This window comes from Scyliorhinus canicula, chromosome 12 (assembly GCF_902713615.1).
Source record: "Scyliorhinus canicula chromosome 12, sScyCan1.1, whole genome shotgun sequence".
Taxonomy (NCBI): domain Eukaryota; kingdom Metazoa; phylum Chordata; class Chondrichthyes; order Carcharhiniformes; family Scyliorhinidae; genus Scyliorhinus; species Scyliorhinus canicula.
This window is the reverse complement of record NC_052157.1, coordinates 112,763,078-112,783,808: the sequence shown is the minus strand read 5'-3', so window position 1 is coordinate 112,783,808 and position 20,731 is coordinate 112,763,078. Positions and strand designations below refer to the sequence as shown.

The following is a 20,731-nucleotide window of genomic DNA, read 5'->3' as shown; positions in this document are numbered from 1 at the left end:
TCAATCCTTTTTATAACTATATACAGTCCTGCAGGAACGCACAGACATGTAACCAAATCTTATGAATTATCTCGCTCTAAATCCTATTCATTTGACCAATTTGTGGAATGAGCTCTTTTGATTGATAATGAGACTGAATAGTTCGCTCTATTTGCTCTATCATAACTTTAATAAACCGCCGTTAAATTTCTTTTAGCCTTTTCTGCTCTTGTGGAGACAGTCGTGCCCCCCCCCCCCCCCCCCCCCAATACTTCAAGCCTCTCCCGATAACCATCGTTTCCCATCCCGAGGAACGTCTACGTTGAATGCTCTTTCCATTTTTTAAAATATAAATTTAGAGTACCCAATTATTTTTTTTGTTCCAATTCAGGGACAATTTAGTGTACCAATCCACTTAACCTGCACATCTTTGGGTTGTGGAGGTAAAACCCACATAGAGACCGGGAGAATGTGCAAACTCCACACAGACAGTGACCTGAATGCTCTTTTCATGATGGGTCACCCAAACTGCACATACATTCCTTAATCTACCCATTGCCTTCTAGTCATTTTGTTTCAAAGCTAGTCTATAACTCTGTTTATAAAACGGGCTGTACTAGTTTTGTGAAATCAGATGTTAGGTGGGGGGGTTCAGTGAAGCAGAAAATAAGAATGGATTGAGGAGGGAATTAGATGAATGGAGGGAAAAGGAATTGTGGGATAGCGTGAGACACTTGGTAAGTGGACTGAGGGATATTGAAGAGGGACATTCTTGATGCTCATAATGGACTTTTCCTGTTTCAGGAAACTTCTACATTCTTGTTTATCATGAGCTGGATTGTAGGATTGAAACCTTAACATGATCTGGGTTGAGCTGTAATCCTTTTTATAACTATATACAGTCCTGCAGGAACGCACAGACATGTAACCAAATCTTATGAATTATCTAGCTCTAAATCCTATTCATCTGACCTATTTGTGGAATGAGCTCTTTTGATTGACAATGACACTAAGCTACACAAGCTTTTAAAAAAAATAAATTTAGCGTACCCAATTCATTTTTTCCAATTAAGGGGCAATTTAGCGTGACCAATCCACCTACCCGGCACATCTTTGGGTTGTGGGGTCGAAACCCACGCAAACGCAGGGAGAATGTGCAAACGCCACACGGACAGTGACCCAGGGACCTCAGCGTGTGAGGCAGCAGTGCTAACCACTGCACCACTGTGCTCGCCCATGCTTTTATAGCAGTTAGCACTGCTGCCTCAAAGCTCCAGGGACCCGGGTTTGATTCCGACTTTAGGTGATTGTGTGGATTTTGCACGTTCTCCCCGTGTCTGTATGGGTTTCCTCCGGGAGCATCGATTTTCTTCCACAGTCCGAAGATGTGCAGGTTAGGTCGATTAGCCAAGTTAAATTTCCCCTCAGTGTCCAAAGGTCAGGTGGGGTTATGTGGATAGGGTGGGAGAGTGGGCCTCGGTTGGGTGCTCTTTCAGAGGGTTGTTGCAGACACAATGGGCCAAATGGTCTCCTTCTGCACTGTAGGGGTCCTATGGGTTATAATGACTCCACTGTCTAAGACTTGGTGTGTGTGTTTTTGAGGTTGTGTTGCACCAATATTGTCCATTTTTAAAAGGAAACATCCAGCTCTAAAATGTTTCAGCCACCTCCTGTTAACAAAACAATTGGCCCTTTGTTTGGGCAGGCAAGACGGTATGGAAGGTAATGCTTGAGCGGAGTCGGGAAGAGGGTGGGCTGGTGCTGCCAAATTTTAGTAACTATTACTGGGCAGCGAATATAGCCATGATCAGGAAGTGGGTTGTTGGGGAGGGGTCGGCATGGGAGCTCATGGAGGCAACTTCATGCAAGGGTAACAGTTTGGGAGCGTTGGTGACTGTACCTCTGCTGTTCCTGCCGGCACGGTAATCCACCAGCCCCGTGGTGGTGGCGGCCCTGAGAGTCTGGGGGCAATGGAGGAGACGTGTGGGAGCGGAGGGAGCATCAGTCTGGTCCCCAATCTGTAATAATCACCAGTTTGCCCCGGGAAGTATGGATGGGAAGTTCCGGATATGGTAGAGGGCAGGGATTGAGAGGATGGGGATATGTTTATAGAGGGGAGCTTTCCGAGTATGAGGGCGCTGGAGGAGAAGTTTGGGTTGACGAGGGGAAACAAATGGTGCGGTACTTCCTACTTAAACAGGTGTCAACCTTCTTGCTTCTACCGCTGAGGGGGATTCAGGACAGGGTAATTTCCAGAGGGTGTTTCAGAGAAGGGAGCGTCAATGACATTTACAAGGAACTTATGGGGTCAGAGGAGACGCAGACCGAGGAGCTGAAGCGCAAGTGGGAGGAGGAGAGCTAGAGGATGCTCTATGGGCGAACGCGTTGAGTAGAGTCAACGCATCCGCAACATGTGCCAGGCTTAGCCTGATACAATTCAAGGTCGTTCATCGGGCTCACATGACAGTGGCCCGGATGAGCAGATTATTTGGGGTGGAAGACATGTGTGCAAAATGGGCGGGAGGACCAGCGAACCATGTCCACATGTTCTGGGCATGTCCGAAGTTTAGGGGATTTTGGCAGGGGTTTGCAGATGTCATGTCCATGGTGTTAAAAACAAGGGTGACACTGAGTCCAGAGGTAGCGATTTTCAGGGTGTCGGAAGACCTGAGAATCCAGGAGGAGAAAGAGGCAGACGTTCTGACCTTTGCTTCCCTGGTAGCCCGGAGACAGATACTATTAGCTTGGAGGGACTCAAAGCCCCCGAAGTTGGAGACCTGGCTATCGGACATGGCTAGCTTTCTCTGTTTGGAGAAAATCAAGTTCGTCTTGAGAGGGTAATTGTTAGGGTTCGCCCGTATGTGGCAACTGTTTGTCGACTTCTTAAATTAATCGTCAGCAGAAGGGGGGGGGGGGTTAGTTTCGCTTAGAGTAGGGGTCAATAAAGGTGGGACCTGTGAGGAAGGGAGACAGCTTTTGCGCTATGTTTAAAGTTTCATGTACATTGCTTTTTGCGTTTACCAAAAAATACCTCAATAAAATGGGTTTTTTTTTTAAACAAAGCAATTGGCCGAGCACCTTTATTCCCAGACTGCAAGTAAATGCAATCAAGTTTTATCCAAAATGATTAACTCAAAAAGTTATTCTGTCTCTCATTACAGAGAAGAGATGAGTGTTTGTGCTTCCCCAGAGTCATTGCAGCTGAAAGGTTCTGGGGACCTGTCCAGCAGACAATCCACATCAACAGATCGAGCAGAGACCACAGAAAAGGTCAGTAACTATCTTTGAAAACACCATATTTTCTTACCTGAAAACAAAGGGGGTCAACATCAGGGCCATACTGCCGGGAATTGCCTTGATCTGAAACAAATAGCAGAGATAATGAGTAAATGAGCGAGTAATAGTTAAAGGATTGTCAACATTTGGTTTGAGAAGGAAGTTAAGAAAAGGAAGACTTGGGACAAGAGTGAGGAGTTCTACAGTTTGAGATATGAGGAAAGAGAGAGTCCTGGTCGCAAATATATCAATGATTATTGGGTATATCAAGAAAATAGGTACAATTGTTTGTTACTGAGAGAAAGAGTCAGGGTGAAAGTCAGAGTTCGGGCAGCACGGTAGCATTGTGGATAGCACAATTGCTTCACAGCTCCAGGGTCCCAGGTTCGATTCCGGCTTGGATCACTGTCTGTGCGAAGTCTGCACATCCTCCCCGTGTGTGTGTGGGTTTCCTCCGGGTGCTCCGGTTTCCTCCCACAGTCCAAAGATGTGCAGGTTAGGTGGATTGGCCATGATAAATTGCCCTTCGTGCCGAAAATTGCCCTTAGTGTTGGGTGGGGTTACTGGATTATGGGGATAGGGTGGAGGTGTTGACCTTGGGTAGGGTGCTCTTTCCAAGAGCCAGTGCAGACTCGATGGGCCAAATGGCCTCCTTCTGCACTGTAAATTCTATGAAATTCTATGAAAGGCTGAGCAGAAAGAGGTCAGATAAAAAACAGCAAATTTATCGTCCGGATGTCAATGTGCTTTACTTTTGAGATTTGACTCAATCTCTTCATTTGCTTTTTCATATTGAAGTCCCTTCATTCCTGGTTAATCTTGTGTTAAAAATACTGAAAGATCTGAATAATGCCGCCTGGTCTGGCCTGTCATGTGAGAATCACCCACGCCGCAGAGATTTTATCAATGATTCCCAGTCATCAGCGCAAAGTTGAGTTCCAGGTCAGATGATGGGTTGGAATTTTGGCGGCACGGTGGCACAGTGGGTATTCTCGTGCATGAGTCACAAAATGTTAGCATCAGGTGCAGCAAATAATCAAGAAGGTTAATGGAATATTTGTTGCGTTATGCTTCTTCATGTTGCATAAGCTGCTTCCTTGAAAAGGAAGGTTCAGACTTGGAGATAGGTTTAACACATTTATTGAACAGTTAACAATTCTCCTACTTGGTTCGACTCTCCTGCTAATTTATCTATAGTAACTCAGTTTGACTAACCAGTCTGCTCTCATCCATGCGGTGGGTGTGATGCTTCCTGATCTGCCCCTGTGTCTCTGAGTGTCGCCTATGGAAAGAGAAAAAGCATGTGTACCCTGTCCTTTTATATGGGTAGCCCCCTTGTGGCAGTGTCACCTCTGGGTGTCTCTTGACTGCCCATTGGTTGTGTTCTATCTTACTGGCCTATTAGTTGAATGTCTGTGTGTCATGATGTCTCTGGTGTTTCCTCTAGTGTTTATTTAGTTCTAGTGTATTTACATTAACCCCTTGTGTATTTACACTGATGCATATCACCACATTCCCCCCCCCCCTTTTATTGTGTTACATATTTTCTGTACAGTGTTATGGAAAATTGAACAAAATAGGTAGATAAGTGATGACAGTACAAATCATGATGAGTGATGATTACACAATAAGTCCAAATCATATGCATGAGTCCAAAGTTCATTAATTAATATGGTCGAGTGGCTTTCTTGTTTTGTTGGTGAGGGGGTGATGTTGATGGTGGCATGTCCTTGTGAATGCCGTCAGCGTTCCTGTGCTTAAGGAACCAAGAAGTGGTCAAATCACTTTGTTGTCTGATTTGGACTCTTTTTCTTTTTTTCTTTCGATGCTTGTGGTAGCGATGTATGTAATCTGTGTCGTCTTGCCATGGTATGTTATTGTACTGAGCTAAGCAGTAACAATGTCCCGCATTTGCAGAGTTGTACCATGTCACACCAGTTGTAGTTCCATTGTTGTTGTTTTTGTCGTGCTTGTTGTCAACGTTGTTGCCTCTGTACACACTAGCTGAGGTCTGGTGTGGGAAGTGGGATGCCGTCGTCACTTGTCGCACATACAGTGGGTAGAGCCTCAGTGTCTTCTTGTCGTTCACTTGAGCTGGGTAGACTGTCAGAGTCGTCTTCTTGTTCACTGGAGCGTGGTAGATTGTCAGAGTCTTCTGGTGGCTCAAATAATCTGGGTGGACTGTCACAGTCGCTTTGTTATGCATGTAAGCGTGGTAGACTGTCATAGTCTTCTTGCTGTGCACTGGAGCGTGGCAGACTTGCATTGTCTGCTGCTGGTTGCTCATATGAGGTTGCTAGACCTTCATGGCATGTTCATGCAAGGACTGCGCTTTGGAGTCTTGCGTTGCTTCCATCGTGGAGTCTGTCCACGAGCTCGCTGTGGAGGTTTGTGTCACTCTCTCTGTGGATTCTTGTAGCGTTCCCTTTGTGGAGTCATGCAGTGGTCTCGCTGTGGAGTCGATCTGTGCGCTCTCAACGGAGTCGTGCAGTGGTCTCGCTGTGGAGTCTTTCTGTGTTCTCTGTGTGGAGACGTGCAGTGGTCTCGCTGTGGAGACTGTCATCGCTTTCTGTGTGGAGGCTGGGACCCTTTGTGGTGCGTGAACCACTCTCTTTGCGGCAGCTCTCTGTGGGCTTGTACCACTCTCTGTCTCTTGGCGTCAGGCTGCAGCATAACCTGCACTCACGCCTGCACTCATGAGTCGGGATGTCATAGATGCTGGGCTGAAGATTCCCCAATCCGAAGAACTCATCGTCGGAGTCTTCAGTGTACAACACCTTTAGTTGCGGTTCAGATTTGGTACTGGTGTCGCCACGTCCAATGATGAAATTTTCGTCTGAGTCGTGGTCTTCAAGGACCATATCATCACTTTTTGTGTCGGAGCTGTCATTGTGCTCTCGATGTCCAAAGAAGTAATCAACGTCTGAGTCATAGTCGTCACGGACTAAATCATTGCTTTGGGCGGTGCTATCTGCTTGTTGCAGGGTTCTGCCAAGGTTACTTTCAGTGACTGGTCGAAGTTCAGGTATTGTGCTGTCGTTCCAGGTGAAAGAATGGTGTTTTATGGCTTGAAAAAATGTTTTCACTGTTTTGGGAAATTTCCCCTTTAAGTTGGCGTGGTCCTCTGAAGTCATGATGCTTGTGACGTAGAGCGTAGGAATGGCCTGCGCATGTGCAGATCGCTGTTCCTTTACTTGACGCCGCTTTCGCAACTGCTCATGTGCAGCTCCTTTCCCAAGATGGCTGCTAATCAAACTGCCATGTTCTGCATTTGCAGGCCTACCTTTGCCTCGTGGTGAGTTTTGGCGCCTCTTTTGCCATTTTCTCTTGTGTTTTCCTCGCAGAGTTCTTGAAACTTGTTCAGGACTGCCTGGAAGTATCTCTTGTCTTGCCCTTTTGAGTATTTGAAGGTCTCGAAGATTTCTGCTGCTCTTGGACCCGCGATGGTGAGTAGCAGCTTTATTTTCTCTGCATCTGCCACGCCATCTAGGTCGGATGCTGCCAGGCAGATCTCGAATCTCTGCCTGAACACACGCCAGTCTGAACTGAGATTGCCATGGTACCTGAGCTGCTGTGGAACCGGAATCTTGAACATCGTGCCTGGGTGCTGTTGCTGGTTGTCACGGATTTGTTGAGTTGGACTATAGGGATTCAACAGGTTACTCACTGGTACCATGGTGTGTTATGCTTCTTCAGGTAGCATAAGCTGCTTCCTTGATGTATACTCTGACAAAGGAAAGTTCCGACTTGGAGATAGGTTTAATACATTTATTGAACAGTTAACAATTCTCCTACTTGGTTCGACTCTCCTGCTAATCTTGCTATAGTAACTCAATTTAACTAACCAGTCTGCTCTAATCCATGCGGTGGGTGTGATGCTTCCCTGATCTGCCCCTGTGTCTCTGAGTGTCACTTATGGAAAGAGAAAGAGCATGTGTACCCTGTCCTTTTATATGGGTAGCTCCCTTGTGGCAGTGTCACCTCTGGGTGTCTCTTGACTGCCCATTGGTCGTGTCCTATCTTACTGGCCTATTGGTTGAATGTCTGTGTGTCATGATGTCTCTGGTGCTCCCTCTAGTGTTTATTTTGTTCTAGTGCATTTACATTAACCCCTTGTGTATTTACAGTATCCGAGTGTATCTACATTAACCCCTTGTGTATTTACTGTTTTAAAATTAGGGGTCTGCCTTTTAGGACTGTGATGAGATTTTTTTCTTTCCATTCAGATAGTTGTGCAACTTTGGAACTCTGTGCCTCCGAAGGCAGCAGTGAACACCCCCCCCCGGTCCGCCCTCCCCCTTCATTGAATCACTGATCGGTGAATACTTTTAAGGCAGGGATTGATATTCTTGTTTGGCAAGGGAATCAAAGGTTATCGGGGGTGGATTGGAATGTGGAATTGGAAACACAAACAGATCAACCATGATCTTATTGAATGGAAGAGATGGCTTGAGGGGCCGACGACTCTACCTCAGCGAGCTCAGCTTTCATGCCCACATGGTTGCCCTTATTTAAGTTTAAACAACTAGTCTTAGTCCCACTTTTCTCCCTTTCAAACTGGATGTACAATTCAAACATCCGTAGAATGCATAGAATCCCTACAGTGCAGAAGAAGGCTATTCGGCCCTTCGGGTGTGTTCCAACCCTCCAAAAGAGCACTGTACCTAGGCCCACCCCCTGCCTTATTCCCGCAACCCCGCGCATTGATCATGGCCAATCCACCTAACCTGCACATCTTTGGACTCGTATTGTGATTGGTGCCTTTACTCTGAGGTCATTAATTAATCCCGCCACATTACTCAATACCAAGTCAAATATAACCTGCTCTCTAGTTCGTTCCAGAATGTGCTGCTCTAAGAAACTATCTCAAAAGCATTCTATGAACTCCGCACTGCCAATCTGATTTTTCCAATTTATGTAGATTAAAATCACTCATGATTATTGTCGTCCCTTTATTGCAAACACCCAATATGTCTTCTTGTACACTTTGCCCTACATTGTGTTTATTGTTAGGGGGCCTGCAGACCATTCCCGCGAGCGACGTCTTTCCCCGACTATTCCTCATCTCCACCCAAACCAATTCAACATGCTCATTTCCTGAACCAAGGTCACCTCTGACTGTGGTACAAATGGCATCCTTGATCAACAGTGCTACCCCTCCACCGCTACCGAGCTTCCTATTCTTCTTCAATGTCATCTACCCCATAATATTCAGGATCTAATCCTTGTCTCCCTGCGGCCATGTCTGCGTATTGGCTATCAGACCATATTTATTTACTTCGATGTGCGCTACTGGTTCATTCAGTTTGTTATTAATTCCACACGCCATCAGAGACAGAGCCTTAGTTTTGTTATTTGTTTTTTTCCGTTTCTAGCTAGCTTCCTCTCACATGCTTAATTTCTTTCTCCTGATTTACCTTTTAGTCATTCCCTGCCATTCTTTATATTCTGACCAGCGGTGCAGGGGGCCGGTTGAGCCTCAGCTTGTTGGACTGCTGGTCCGTGATGCAGTGCGAGGCCAGCAGCAGTGGGTTCAATTCCCGTACCGGCTGAGGTTATTCATTAGGGCCCTGCCTTCTCAACCTTGCCCCTCACCCAAGGTGTGGTGAACCTCAGGTCAAATCACCACCAGTCAACGTCTCCCCCTCAAAGGGGAAAGCAACCTATGGTCACCTGGGACTTGGCAACTTTACTTTTACAAGCGGTGCAGGAACGATCTCTGCTGATTACGTGTTTGCAAAGTTGGCATCTGCTTTGGAGCTTCTCGCAACTTGTTGTTTTAACCATTATCTTTCCTATTCTATTGAAACCATGGCTATTCCCTGCAACTCATTGAAATGTGCTCACTGTTATAATAGTGCCTACTATTGTAACAACCACCTTTAATTGTCCTCACTACTTTTAACAATAGTAGGCAACAAATGTTTGGACAGCCATTAAAAGAGATGAAGAAATCGCCTCGAATTATTTGAGGTCTTTTCCAAGGTTGAAGAGGCAGCAAAATAAATCTTTTCATTCAGCTGTGAGTTTGCAAAGGGCAGCACGGTGGCCTAGTGGTTAGCACAGCTGCCTCATGGCGCTGAGGTCCCAGGTTCGATCCCGGCTCTGGGTCACTGTCCATGTGGAGTTTGCACATTCTCCCCGTGGCTGCGTGGGTTTCGCCCCCACAACCCAAAGATGTGCAGAGTAGGTAGATTGGCCTCGCTAAATTGCCCCTTAATTAGAAAAAATAATTGGGTAATCTAAATTTATTTAAAAAAAAGAAGCTGTGAGTTTGCAGGCAAATGACTTGCCAGCCCAGAGCCCCAAGGCCCCTGCTTGCGAATTGTGTCATTAAACATTGCAGCTTGTTTGCAGGGAACAACACCAAAGTTTCAGATCACCGCTCGACACGACTGTAATTGTATGTGCCAGCCCTGCGCGACAGCCACAGATATACCCTCCTGGCAGATGGCACAACTCTCCACCTGTCTCCCGTGCCCTTGCTAATTCCCACCCTGAGAAGACTGACACGCCCGCCTGCTAAATACCATGGCGGGTGCCAGTGCCTGCGGGAAAGGCTGGGAACCTCCCTTTCCATGCAGTGTCATTGAAACCCTGGCTAACATCTGAGAAAACATCCAGCATTGTGACAACACATTGCATTTATATAGCACCTATTAATAGTGTAAAAATTCCAAGACGCTTCACTGGACAAACACAATTTAACACTGAGCCACTATAAGGAGACATCAGGGCAGGTAAGAACATAAGAACATAAGAACTAGGAGCAGGAGTAGGCCATCTGGCCCCTCGAGCCTGCTCCGCCATTCAATTAGATCATGGCTGATCTTTTGTGGACTTAGCTCCACTTTCCGGCCCGAACACCATAACCCTTAATCCCTTTATTCTTCAAAAAACTATCTATCTTTACCTTAAAAACATGTAATGAAGGAGCCTCAACTGCTTCACTGGGCAAGGAATTCCATAGATTCACAACCCTTTGGGTGAAGAAGTTCCTCCTAAACTCAGTCCTAAATCTACTTCCCCTTATTTTGAGGCTATGCCCCCTAGTTCTGCTGTCACCTGTCACATATTCTAGGTAGTCTAAAGTCTGGTCAAAGAGGAAGGTTTGAAGGAGCATGCAACAGGAGTAGCGGACAAGGTAGAGAGGTGGAGTTTAGGGAGGGAATTTGAAGCTTAAAAGCCTGGGAAACTGAGTTAACATCAGGATGCTCAATGAGAGAAGCATAAAGATCTGGAGCAGGTTACAGAGACAGAGGGTGAAACCATGAGGGGTGTGATATATGCTTGTGATTTCTCCTGAGTTGCTGTAGCATCTTCCATTGGAAAGAGAAGCTACCACCAGCAGAATATGTGTCGGGGGAGGCAATTTCAAATCTGTGTGTATGTGTGCGTCTGTGTATGTGCATCTGTGTGACTGTGTGTGAGCGTCTGTGTGACTGTGTGTGGGTGTGTGTCTGTGTGTATCTGTGTTTGTGCTTGCGCCTTGTGAGTGTGACTGTTTGTTTGTGTGTCTGTTTGTGTGTGTCTGTCTGCGGCCTGTGTGTGTGTGTCTGTCTGTGTGTGTGCATCTGTGTGTGTGTCTGTCTGTCTACAGCTGTGTGTGTCTGTGTCTGTCTGTGTGTGTGTGCGTCTGCGTGTATGGAGCATTTCCCAGTAAGAAGCCCATTTGTTTCAGCATTGCTGTCGGAGGGAATAAAATAAATGATTTCACTACTTAGCGCACCAGAACTGAAGGAAAACACTCCAAATGGCTTGAGGGCTTTCACGTCGCGGCATCCTCCCTATGAGTTCCCTAATAGTTTGTTCTATCAACTGCTGGACTGTCATTTAAATAGTGTGTCCATCGCATCAGACGCCCTTCACACCACAACAGTGGAAAGCGCCTAACGTCCTCCTGAGGGAATATTCTAGTGAGGCATGTTTGAGCTCCATGTTTTTGAGCACCTTCCAGAAAAATAGACAAAAAGTAGCGAGGAAGAGGGAGGGAGAAAACAGTGGTTAAGAAAGTGGGGGACATGGAAGAGGTGGAGTGGAGGGTTCAAAATGATTAGTGATGGCGGTGGGGGAAGGGGGTGGAGTTCAAAGTGGCCAAAATGGCATTGACACCAATTGGTGCATGAAGGCCACAGAAACGAGAGCACGCTGGTGTTTGAAGAGGCAGTGGATGGGAGAGTGAATGGAGAAGGTCACAAGGATCAGCATCTTGTAGCCGATGCAAGGCGATGTGCGAATGGTGTTGCCATCTCCATTTGGACATATTCCTGAAGGTTTCATGACTTTGGCCTCCCTCTCCCTGCATTGGTCACTCAGTTGGGTGATCTTGTCTGTCAGTCAGACAGAAGTTCCTCCCAGTATTATCGTTCCCTTAGTATTTTAAGCTACTGAAAGAAAATGAGAAAACAAAGGAAAACGCACAATTTTGTCTAATGCGCCTGAGGGTGTCTGGAAATTAATCTTTAATTCCTGGAGAGCTGACCAACTCGCATGTAGACCTGTGCGTGGAAGAGGCCACTGACTGGCAACATTCTGAGTGGTGAAAGTTGGAGAGTATTCAAGACCGAATGAAGGCGATGTAGGGGTGGGGGAAATATCTGAGGAGGGGCGTGGAGGGGACAGTATTCAGAGATCTGGAAGAAAACCTTGGCACAGCTTCCGAGAGGGGGAATGGAGCCTAGCTCTGAGGCCAGCTGGCTCGCTCAGTCTCCGCAGCTCTAAGTAAGGCTTGAGGCGGCAGGCAGGTAGTTTGACCATTTGCCACAGAGGTGCTGCAGGACTGTGGGAATGGAGGCCTTGTGAGGCAATGGTAATGTCCCTACCTCTGGACCAGAAGCTCCGGGTTCGAGTCCAAAGCCAAGGCTTGTTGGCCAGGGAAAGAGCGTTCATTACACGGTTGAATGGGCTGATAAACAGCTTGTGAATCCACCACTTCCCCACTATTCCCCAAAGGGAAAATTGTTTGTGTGTGTGTGTGTGTGAAGATATGGTTTAAAACATTACTGTGGGTGACATGCCTGCAGTACTAAGTCACCAACACTAGATGGCATGAGGGATCCCTGTCATAACACATGAGCAACCATTGATTTGTATGTTACCCAGTCCATGGTCTCGGAGTGGGGAGGGGAGCAGGAGCTGACACTTGGTCCGTGGAGTGATAAAGATTTCCGCTCCCATTCTTTCTCCAGAGCATGCTAATCTTAAAGATTATCCAGTCCAGCGGTTTGCCAGAAGTTATGTGCTTAGAAAGTAAAACTATGCAATTTAACGTCAGCTTTTACTCTTGCAAAGATCCCCCTGCCTTTCCCCAACCCCCCCCCCCCCCCCCCCCCCCCCCCCCCCCCCACCTACACACACATATACACACACACACCTCTTATTGGGACTAGACAGGGACTCCTTCTCCAGGTTATAGCAGCGACAAGTCGGCATCACACTTGACCAACTCCTCTCTCCCTTACAGGGAGGGAGTTACGGTGTTGCCCTGGTCATGTCACTGGACTAGTAATCCAGGGGCCCCGGGGTAAAGCTCTGAGAGGACACGGGTTCGAACCCTATCACGACAGCTGGTGGGATTTAAATTCAATTAACTAATAAGTCGGGAATCGAAAGCTAGCCTCAGTCATGAAACTATCATCGATTGTTGCAAAGAAAATTAATTCTCAACCTTGTCCTTTAGGGAAGAAAATCTGCCACCCTTACCTTTGACCCCAGACCCGCAGTAATGCGGTTGGCTCTTCAGTTGCCCTCTGAAATGACCCAGCAAACTGCACGGTTCAAAGAGCAACAAACGTGGGGCCGCACCAGTGACACCCAGATCCCCCAGAAGGGCGAAGGAAAAATAATCCTACCGCACCCCTCTTCAGGGATACACTCTGCACAGCCCCTGTGATTTAAGGCACAGGGACCTACTGACCAAGTCATTTTAGCTTGAGCAGGAAGTGATGGCTTGTTGACTGTTAAGTACATTTTCATCTGAACTTGCAACTCTAGAGATGGTGCATTCCTTTCCCAGCGTATTTCTTGTTTCATTTTTCTCTCTCTCTCTCTTTCTCTCTCTCTCTCTCTCTCTCTCTTCCCCATCCATCCCTCCCTAATCTCCACAACCCCTCAGGTCCAGCACTGATGCAGGAGGCGTTGGCGAATGGGACAAGGCAGCGGATTGGCATATGGCTTTTTGCGGACGGCTAACAACTGCACCAAGGGGAAGCCTCTTGTTTATTTTACTGCATTCGATCAATAATGGAGCTTGGAGTTAAAGCCCTCCCGTCATCCCATATTAGGAGGGGGACAATACCACAGAACTCTGGCAGTTTTCAACGGCAGTTTTCAACAAACATGTGAAACAACAGCGTGCAACAGCCAGGGTGTGCCTGCAACATACTCCATTGTCCTGGTTTACTCACAATTTGTTTTTCTTTTCTCTTGAGGGACGGAACAGTAGATGACACGAGGCTTCAAGAAGAAACATTTTGTTCCATGGAGTTTGCGTCAGTAGTTTTTAAAATCAAAGGGCAAAACCGCATGACATCCATACTCGTTCAGGTGGAAGCCCCTTGTCGGTCACCACCTTCCTCGTAATGCAGAAGATTCCCGTCGATCGGAGTTCCCCAGCTTTCTAATATGAGGGGGAGTAATCAGTTGGGTTTGAGTCTCACAACTGCCCAGGATTTTTGGGAGGGACAGTGGACTATACCAATCAGCTCCCAAATATTGCTTTTCACCTCGGGTTACATCAGCCCAAACAGCCAAATATCTTTCTGCCCGCTGTTTTTGGGTTTGCAAAGGTGAAGTTTTTGCGGCTGTGTATACAAACTGCAAACAAAGCAACTTAGTGTTTTGGGTGCTTGGACCTGAGGTAGTGTGTGTAAGTTGGGATAGAGTGCTACTCTCCACAAAACTGGTGTTCGGATCCCGGACCAGACCCCGACTTTTAGGGTACGCGACGAGAGCTTCAAAGAATTGTTTACATTTGTAAAACTTGTGAGGAAAGGATACTTCACCCCCTAGGAGCGATGACACTGACCAGTAGCTATCTTTTATGTTAACATAAACTTTCAACACAGAATTAATCTCATTAACATCAAAGAGACTGGACGGGATTCTCCATCCTGTCAGCCCCGTTTTCCGGCGCGGTGCATCCTCGCTGGCAGCAGTATTCTCCGTTGCGGCAGCCGGCCAATGGGGTTTCCCAGTGAGGTCATCCCAATCTGTCGGGAAACCCACTGGTGAGGGTCCCGCTGATGGAGAACTCGGCAGAATACCTTTACAATGATCAGTTTAAAAAAAAAATTTAATTTAAAGTACCCAATTATTTTTTTTCCAATTAAGGGGCAATTTAGCGTGGCCAATCCACCTAACCTGCACATCTTCGGGTTCTGGGGGAGAGGCCCACCCAGATACATGGAGAATGTGCAAACTCCACACGGAAAGGGACCCGGGGCCGGGATCGAACCCGGGTCCTCAGCGCCGTGAGGCAATTAAACTGTTCTTAAATAAAAGGGAAAACGTAAACTTACTATCTATACCTGCTACTAATTCCAATTAAGCAACCCAATGCAGTTCAAATGCCACTTATAAATTAAGTTAACAAACCGATTACCTGTTTAGTTGTATAGAGACATTTGGAGAGAGACAGCCTTTCAGGTGCAGAACCAGTACACTTCTTAAAATCTTAACTTAAGATCACAACTTAAAATCCTTCTTGTCAGACTCGAAGCCTATGACAAACTGCAAAACTACAGACAGACCTGGTTCCTCCCATTAATTGGACCATCTGTATCCCACTAAGATATCACCTGCTTAGCTAGGACTAAATACAATCTCACATCAATTATCTACTCTCCAGGGAATCGCCAGCAATCATAACAATATTCCATTGGCCGTCTATATGTAAACAGGTAAATGGTTAGAATCAATCATGACCTCACCTTTTATGGCTGCTTAGTTCCAGCTTTAGCAGACACATTGTCTGAATATCTTAACCTAGGTTCTTCAATAATATTACTGTAATAAATATATACCTTACTCAGGCTTTTAAAACCATTACAGCATCAGATATAAAATATAATATCTACCAATTTCTACGTCCATCATATCGGTATATCCCAAAAAACACCAGGGCATCTCAAACACGCTTTACAGCCACTTAAATGCTTCTTGAATTTCAGTGACTGTTGAAATGTACAAAGCACAACAAGATCTTGCACACAGCAAGATCCCACAAATAGCATTGAGCTAATGGCCAGAGCATCTTTTGAAAGCTTTTGTCGAGAGAGTAAATATTGACCAGTCCAGGAGGAGGTGGGAACACCATTTCTGAATACTGTGGTGGGATCATTCTGTGCCCACCCAAGAAAGCAACTTTAATTTACTGTTTCATCCAGAATTCAGCATGTCCGACAGTGCAATGCAATGCTCAGTGGGACTTGCTGCTGCAATCTTCTGACTCAATGAAAGCGGTGCTGCTTATGCATTATCTAACACTATGTAAAAAATATTTATGCAGTGCCCTACTTGTCTGAAGTGCTTCACTGCCGATTAAATGCTTTTGAAATATAAGTGCCATATGTTTGTAGGCAAGCAGGGCAGTTCATCTACACATAGCACCATCTCGCAAGCAGCAATGCGGTAAATAGCCAGGTTGATCTGCTTTGCTGTTGACTGAGGGAAGGATTTTGAGATGGATGCTATGAAAGCCACATCAAATAGTGGCCTGGGACCGTTTACAAGCATCTGAACAGGTTAACTAGGGCCCTCAGCCTAACATCATCTTGAAAAACAGTATCTCCAACAGTGCAGTGCTTCCTTAGCGCCGCACTGGAGAGTCAGCCCAGGCCATGTGCTCAAATTTCTTGAACTGGACGTGAACCCTCAGCCCTCTTATTCACGGCCTCTGAGTGAGCCATGCGGAGATATTATACCTGGCCCAGGTGTACTCAGCGCTGTTACTGTGGAGGAATTTTCATTGTACACCAACACAAACATCCATCTAAATATGTGGTTTGGGTTATTGGGGGTTGGGAGGGAGCAATTGCTTCCTTTAGATACAAGTTTCCTCCCTAAACTGGCCTCTACTTTGCTGCTGATGGCTAATCTTTTCCCTGCAAAAATGTGATTTGTGTTTTGTATGTTATATATTAATATCGGGCACTAGCGTAGCTCCAGCCTCAACGGGGAATGTGCTGTGCACACTGACACATTTTAAATTAATTAAAAGCTATGGGACTGCACGCTGGCAGTCTCCTTCCCCCCCCCCCCCCCCCCCAACCCCCACCCCACCGGAGTAAGGTATACCGATGCCGCGTCGCCATACTATGCAGTTATTTAATTTTATTGAAAAGGAGTACTATGTCAGTATTATTTATAAAATAGAGATAAACTTTTTTTGTATTTATTTTTGTTTCGGAAGTATTGTCCTTCTCTGTGTGGGTTTTGTGCTCGTTGGGGTGGGTAGTATTAATCTTGGAGGAAACTCAACCCTTGGCTTTTGGGCCACGTTGTATTGTAGTCTTAGCACCAAGCACCCCAGCCCCTTAGACAGAGAGTAAAGCTCCCTTTACTCTGCCTCCAGAAAGCTGCCTCAGACCTAACCTCAAAAGGATGCTTTGACTACACCTGCATGGCATTTTCTAAATCTCATTCGGGGCAGGATTTGTGGAAACTCTTGGCTTCAAACTGGCCACTTGCGAAGGATTGCCCATTTATGAAAATATGTTTGAACCTTTTTTCTATCCTACCAAGTGCCTTCTTCTTGCTTTCCTTCCCCTCAGCGCCCCTTTTGCTAGGTATCTTCCCTCGATCTCCAGAGGTGACACACCTCCTATACCTGCCTTGACTTCCAGCGATGCTCCCATGCCCTCCCTCACACCTAACCTTTCCTGGCTGCACAAAATGGTGATCAATCATGTAACTTGCCTGGAATGGCTGAAAACCTGCTCTCTAAGTTCTTCCTTCCCAACAGTGTGACAGAGATTGGAAACTCATTGAAGGACATGGCAGTGAATCTGCCTCTTCTGGTTTTGCCATGTTCGCCCCCCACCCCTCATTCCACACACCTGGACAGCGCAAGACATAATACATGGAAAAAATTCCCTGTGTCAAATTGCTACAGTTTACACAGGCCGGGATGAAAAATCTTTGGTCCGGACTTCTTTAATGAGGATTTTCAACTCTATTCAGTCAAAAGCAAAATTGGAAAAGTAATAGCTTTAAAAAAAAAAATTAAGATTGGAATTGTTAATTGGTTGAATCTCAGATTTAATAGACTCAATCGTCTATTGTCAGAGTGAATTCCAGATCTCCCCTACCATTTATGTGAAGAGGTGCTTCGTGAACTCTAACCTGACTGGCCTAGCTTGAAAATCAAGGTTACGCCTCTTTGTTCTGGACTTCCCTCACCAGAAAAAATAATTTCTTTTAATCACCGTTGACATCTCCTGAGGTGAACGTTTCCTTTGACTGTGCTTTCCAAACCCACGACCCCTCAACCCCATGACCTCTTAAACCCGCGACCTCTGCCACCTAGAAGGACAAGAGCAGCAGATACCTGGCAACACCACCACCTGGAGGTTCCCCTCCAAGCCTCTCACCATCCTGATTTGGAAATATATCGCCGTTCATTCATTGTCACTGGGTCAAAATCCTGGAACTCCCTAACAGCAATGTGGGTATACCTACACTGCAGGATCTGCAGGAGTTCAAGAAGGCAGCTCACCACCATCTTCTCGAGGGCAATTAGGGATGGACAAAGAATGCTGGCCTAGCCAGCGGCGCTCACATCCTTTGATTGAATAAAAAAAAAGGTACTGGAGGGTCCAGGGATGTATTCCGCTTGGAGCAACTTAGGATCACATGTAACTGTTACTGTTACCCATGAGTCTAGCCAGAGCACCGACTGTAAATTAACTCCAAATTATTGAAATGCGGATATTTAACTAAACACCAAGAACTTTGGAATCTTATCTATATCTTAAATCCTAGCCATAATTTGGCTTCAACATGTTTCCGTGAAAACTGTAGCCCTCGGTGAATGGGATGTTATGTAGGTTTTGTTTGATAATGAAGGTGTAGATTGATACGCGAAGTGCAACATTTATTTTTGTTGCCTTTCCGGTTGAAATGTGTATTAGTTAACCATAATAAAATAAAGTGCACTAACCTCAGTAGGCCTTGTAACTGTCACATTAGCAAGGTAACTGAACTGTGAGGGAAATGGCTCAACGTTTCTTTTACACCCGAATAACCTGTCCTCGTTAACTGGCCTCTCCTCTCATTCTGTCACCTTCCCACATATGCATAGATATATATCTGTATATAAAACTGAATAAAATCAGGCTGTTAAGTGACTATTCCATTCTCTATAATTAACTAACAGTGTGCAGGGTGTAAGTAAAGGCCTGATGGGAGAGGTTATTGGGTGACATAGTGAGCTGGTACAGGTTGATTTGATTCTTAGTTCTGTGGTGTGGGTGAAGTGGAGTTGGTCTGTTGATTCTGTCTCTGGCTCAACAGGAAACTGAAGAAGTTTCATTATTCCTAAGGATCCATTCCTGAACAAAATTGTGGCCAGAATTAAACATACAGGGGGCGATTCTCCAATATGGTGGCCAAGTGTTTGCGCCATCGTGAACGCCGTTGCGTTTCACGATGGCGCGAACAGGGCCTGGGCATGACCTATTCTGGCCCCCACAGGGCCAGCGCGGCGCTGGAGCGGTTCACGCCGCTCCAGACTCCGTACGCGGTGCCAAAATTGGCGTCAACCCGTGCATGTGCAGTTGGGCCAGCTCAATCCTGCGCATGCGCAGTTGGGACGCGTCATCCTGCAAATGCGCGGGGAACTTCTTACGCGCGCTGGCCCCGACCCAACATGGGGTCGGTGTTCAGGGGCCAGCCACAGCGGAGAGTAGGCCCGGGGGGGGGGAGGCCGGCCCGCCGATCGGTAGGCCCCGAAAACGGGCCAGACCCCTTCGGAGGCCCCCACGGTGAAGGAGCCCTCTTCGAGCGTTCCCACAGAGTTCCCGCCAGCAGCGACCAGGGGTAAATGGCGCCAGCGGGACTCTGTCGTGTCGGAGCGGCCGCTCAGCCCATCCGATTCAGAGAATCAGCGGCCCCGCCGATTCCAGCAACCGGCGCCGTGCCAAACGCACCTCGGAGAATCGCGCGCCGGCATCGGGGCATCGTGGCGCGCTTGCTCCAATTCTCCGGCGTGGGGCTCGGAGAATGGCCCCCGTAATTCTATTCTGTTTTGGGTCATTCTGTTTACCCTTGCTACAATAAAAGGAAACAGCAAATGTGTTGTGTACAGTTTGAAATGGTTGACTACTGATTTGGTCACTCTTTGATGTACATGTAACCAAGGTGGCTTTTCAGACATTTTGTTTCTGAGCGTGTCCAGGCATATGGATATGAGCTTTCCAGATTTTCCTTCGTTAAGTAAGGGTCTGAAATCTTTCTCTTCCCTTTCCCCCCTGCCTCAACCTCAATTTATTTTCCTCCCAATTGAGTCTTGCCAAGCTACATCTCTATGGCAGCCATCTTGGGCTTTGCCAAAGGGCCTCATTGAGGTTGAGATTGGCAAGTCAGAAGATCAGGGAAGGGAGTTTGAAGCAATGTCCCCCTACCTGGCACTCCAATATCGATTCTGCTCTTCTAACAGGTCAGAAGGGCAAACAAGGTGCTGACATGCTTTCACAACATAAACAGGACGGTAAGTTGCATCCTGCACTCTATGTAGCTCATCAATTTACACCTATAATGTCGCCGCTCCCCCAACCCCCATGCACATATAATCTGGTGTTACAATCTTAAACAGTCTTTATATTGAAGTTAAGTGAGAGAACTATAATAACTAAACTTCCAAAAGGGATTACAGTTGCACTGTGCCAAATGAAACTGCATTCAGCATTTGATCCCTAGGTGGCTATATAGATAACCAGTCCACTTCTGCTTCTGCCTGGAGCATTTTCAATGAATGGAGGAAATGGGCTGCTGAATGGGGCTCAGGAGGTGCAACATAGATTGGCAATATTCCTCATCTGTATGGGTACAGTGCAGGTGAAACAGTTTCTTAGCCCACCAGACTTCCACACTGTGCATAAGAAATATGAAATGGCCCCATTGTACTCCGCCTGTACTTGTGATGCAGATTATCGTCAGTCCCAAACTCCTCCTTGTCGTCTTAATGTGTGGATCTGGTTGTGAATATTTAATCTTTAACACTCAGTTGTGGCTAATGCTGTCCCCATTACAGTAAACTGCATGAAGATGTACATGTGTTAACCTTGTTTTCAAAATAAAATCAATCCTGTTTTCTTTGGCTGCTTTATTTCGTGGGTTTTTAGCTCAGTTGGACAGCTGGTTCGTGATGCAGAGCGAGGCCAGCAGCGTGGGTTCAATTCCCGTACCGGCTGAGGTTATTAATGAATAACCTTCATTAGACCTTAAGACAAGGCCTTCTCACCGCTTGGGTAAAGCT

General features: G+C 46.4%; 1 protein-coding gene across 3 annotated transcripts in view; it reads left to right on the top strand.

The window, feature by feature from the left end:
- Window positions 1–14,547, top strand: part of clip2 (CAP-GLY domain containing linker protein 2) — a 197,633-nt gene extending 183,086 nt beyond the window's left edge. For all 3 annotated transcript variants that reach the window (XM_038813783.1, XM_038813784.1, XM_038813782.1), the window contains 2 exons: window positions 3,141–3,249; window positions 13,370–14,547. In XM_038813783.1, the coding sequence (XP_038669711.1) occupies window positions 3,141–3,249; window positions 13,370–13,381 (121 nt within the window). In that variant the 3' untranslated portion in view covers window positions 13,382–14,547. The remainder of the gene's footprint in view (window positions 1–3,140; window positions 3,250–13,369) is intronic.
- The last annotated feature ends 6,184 nt before the right edge of the window (window positions 14,548–20,731 follow it).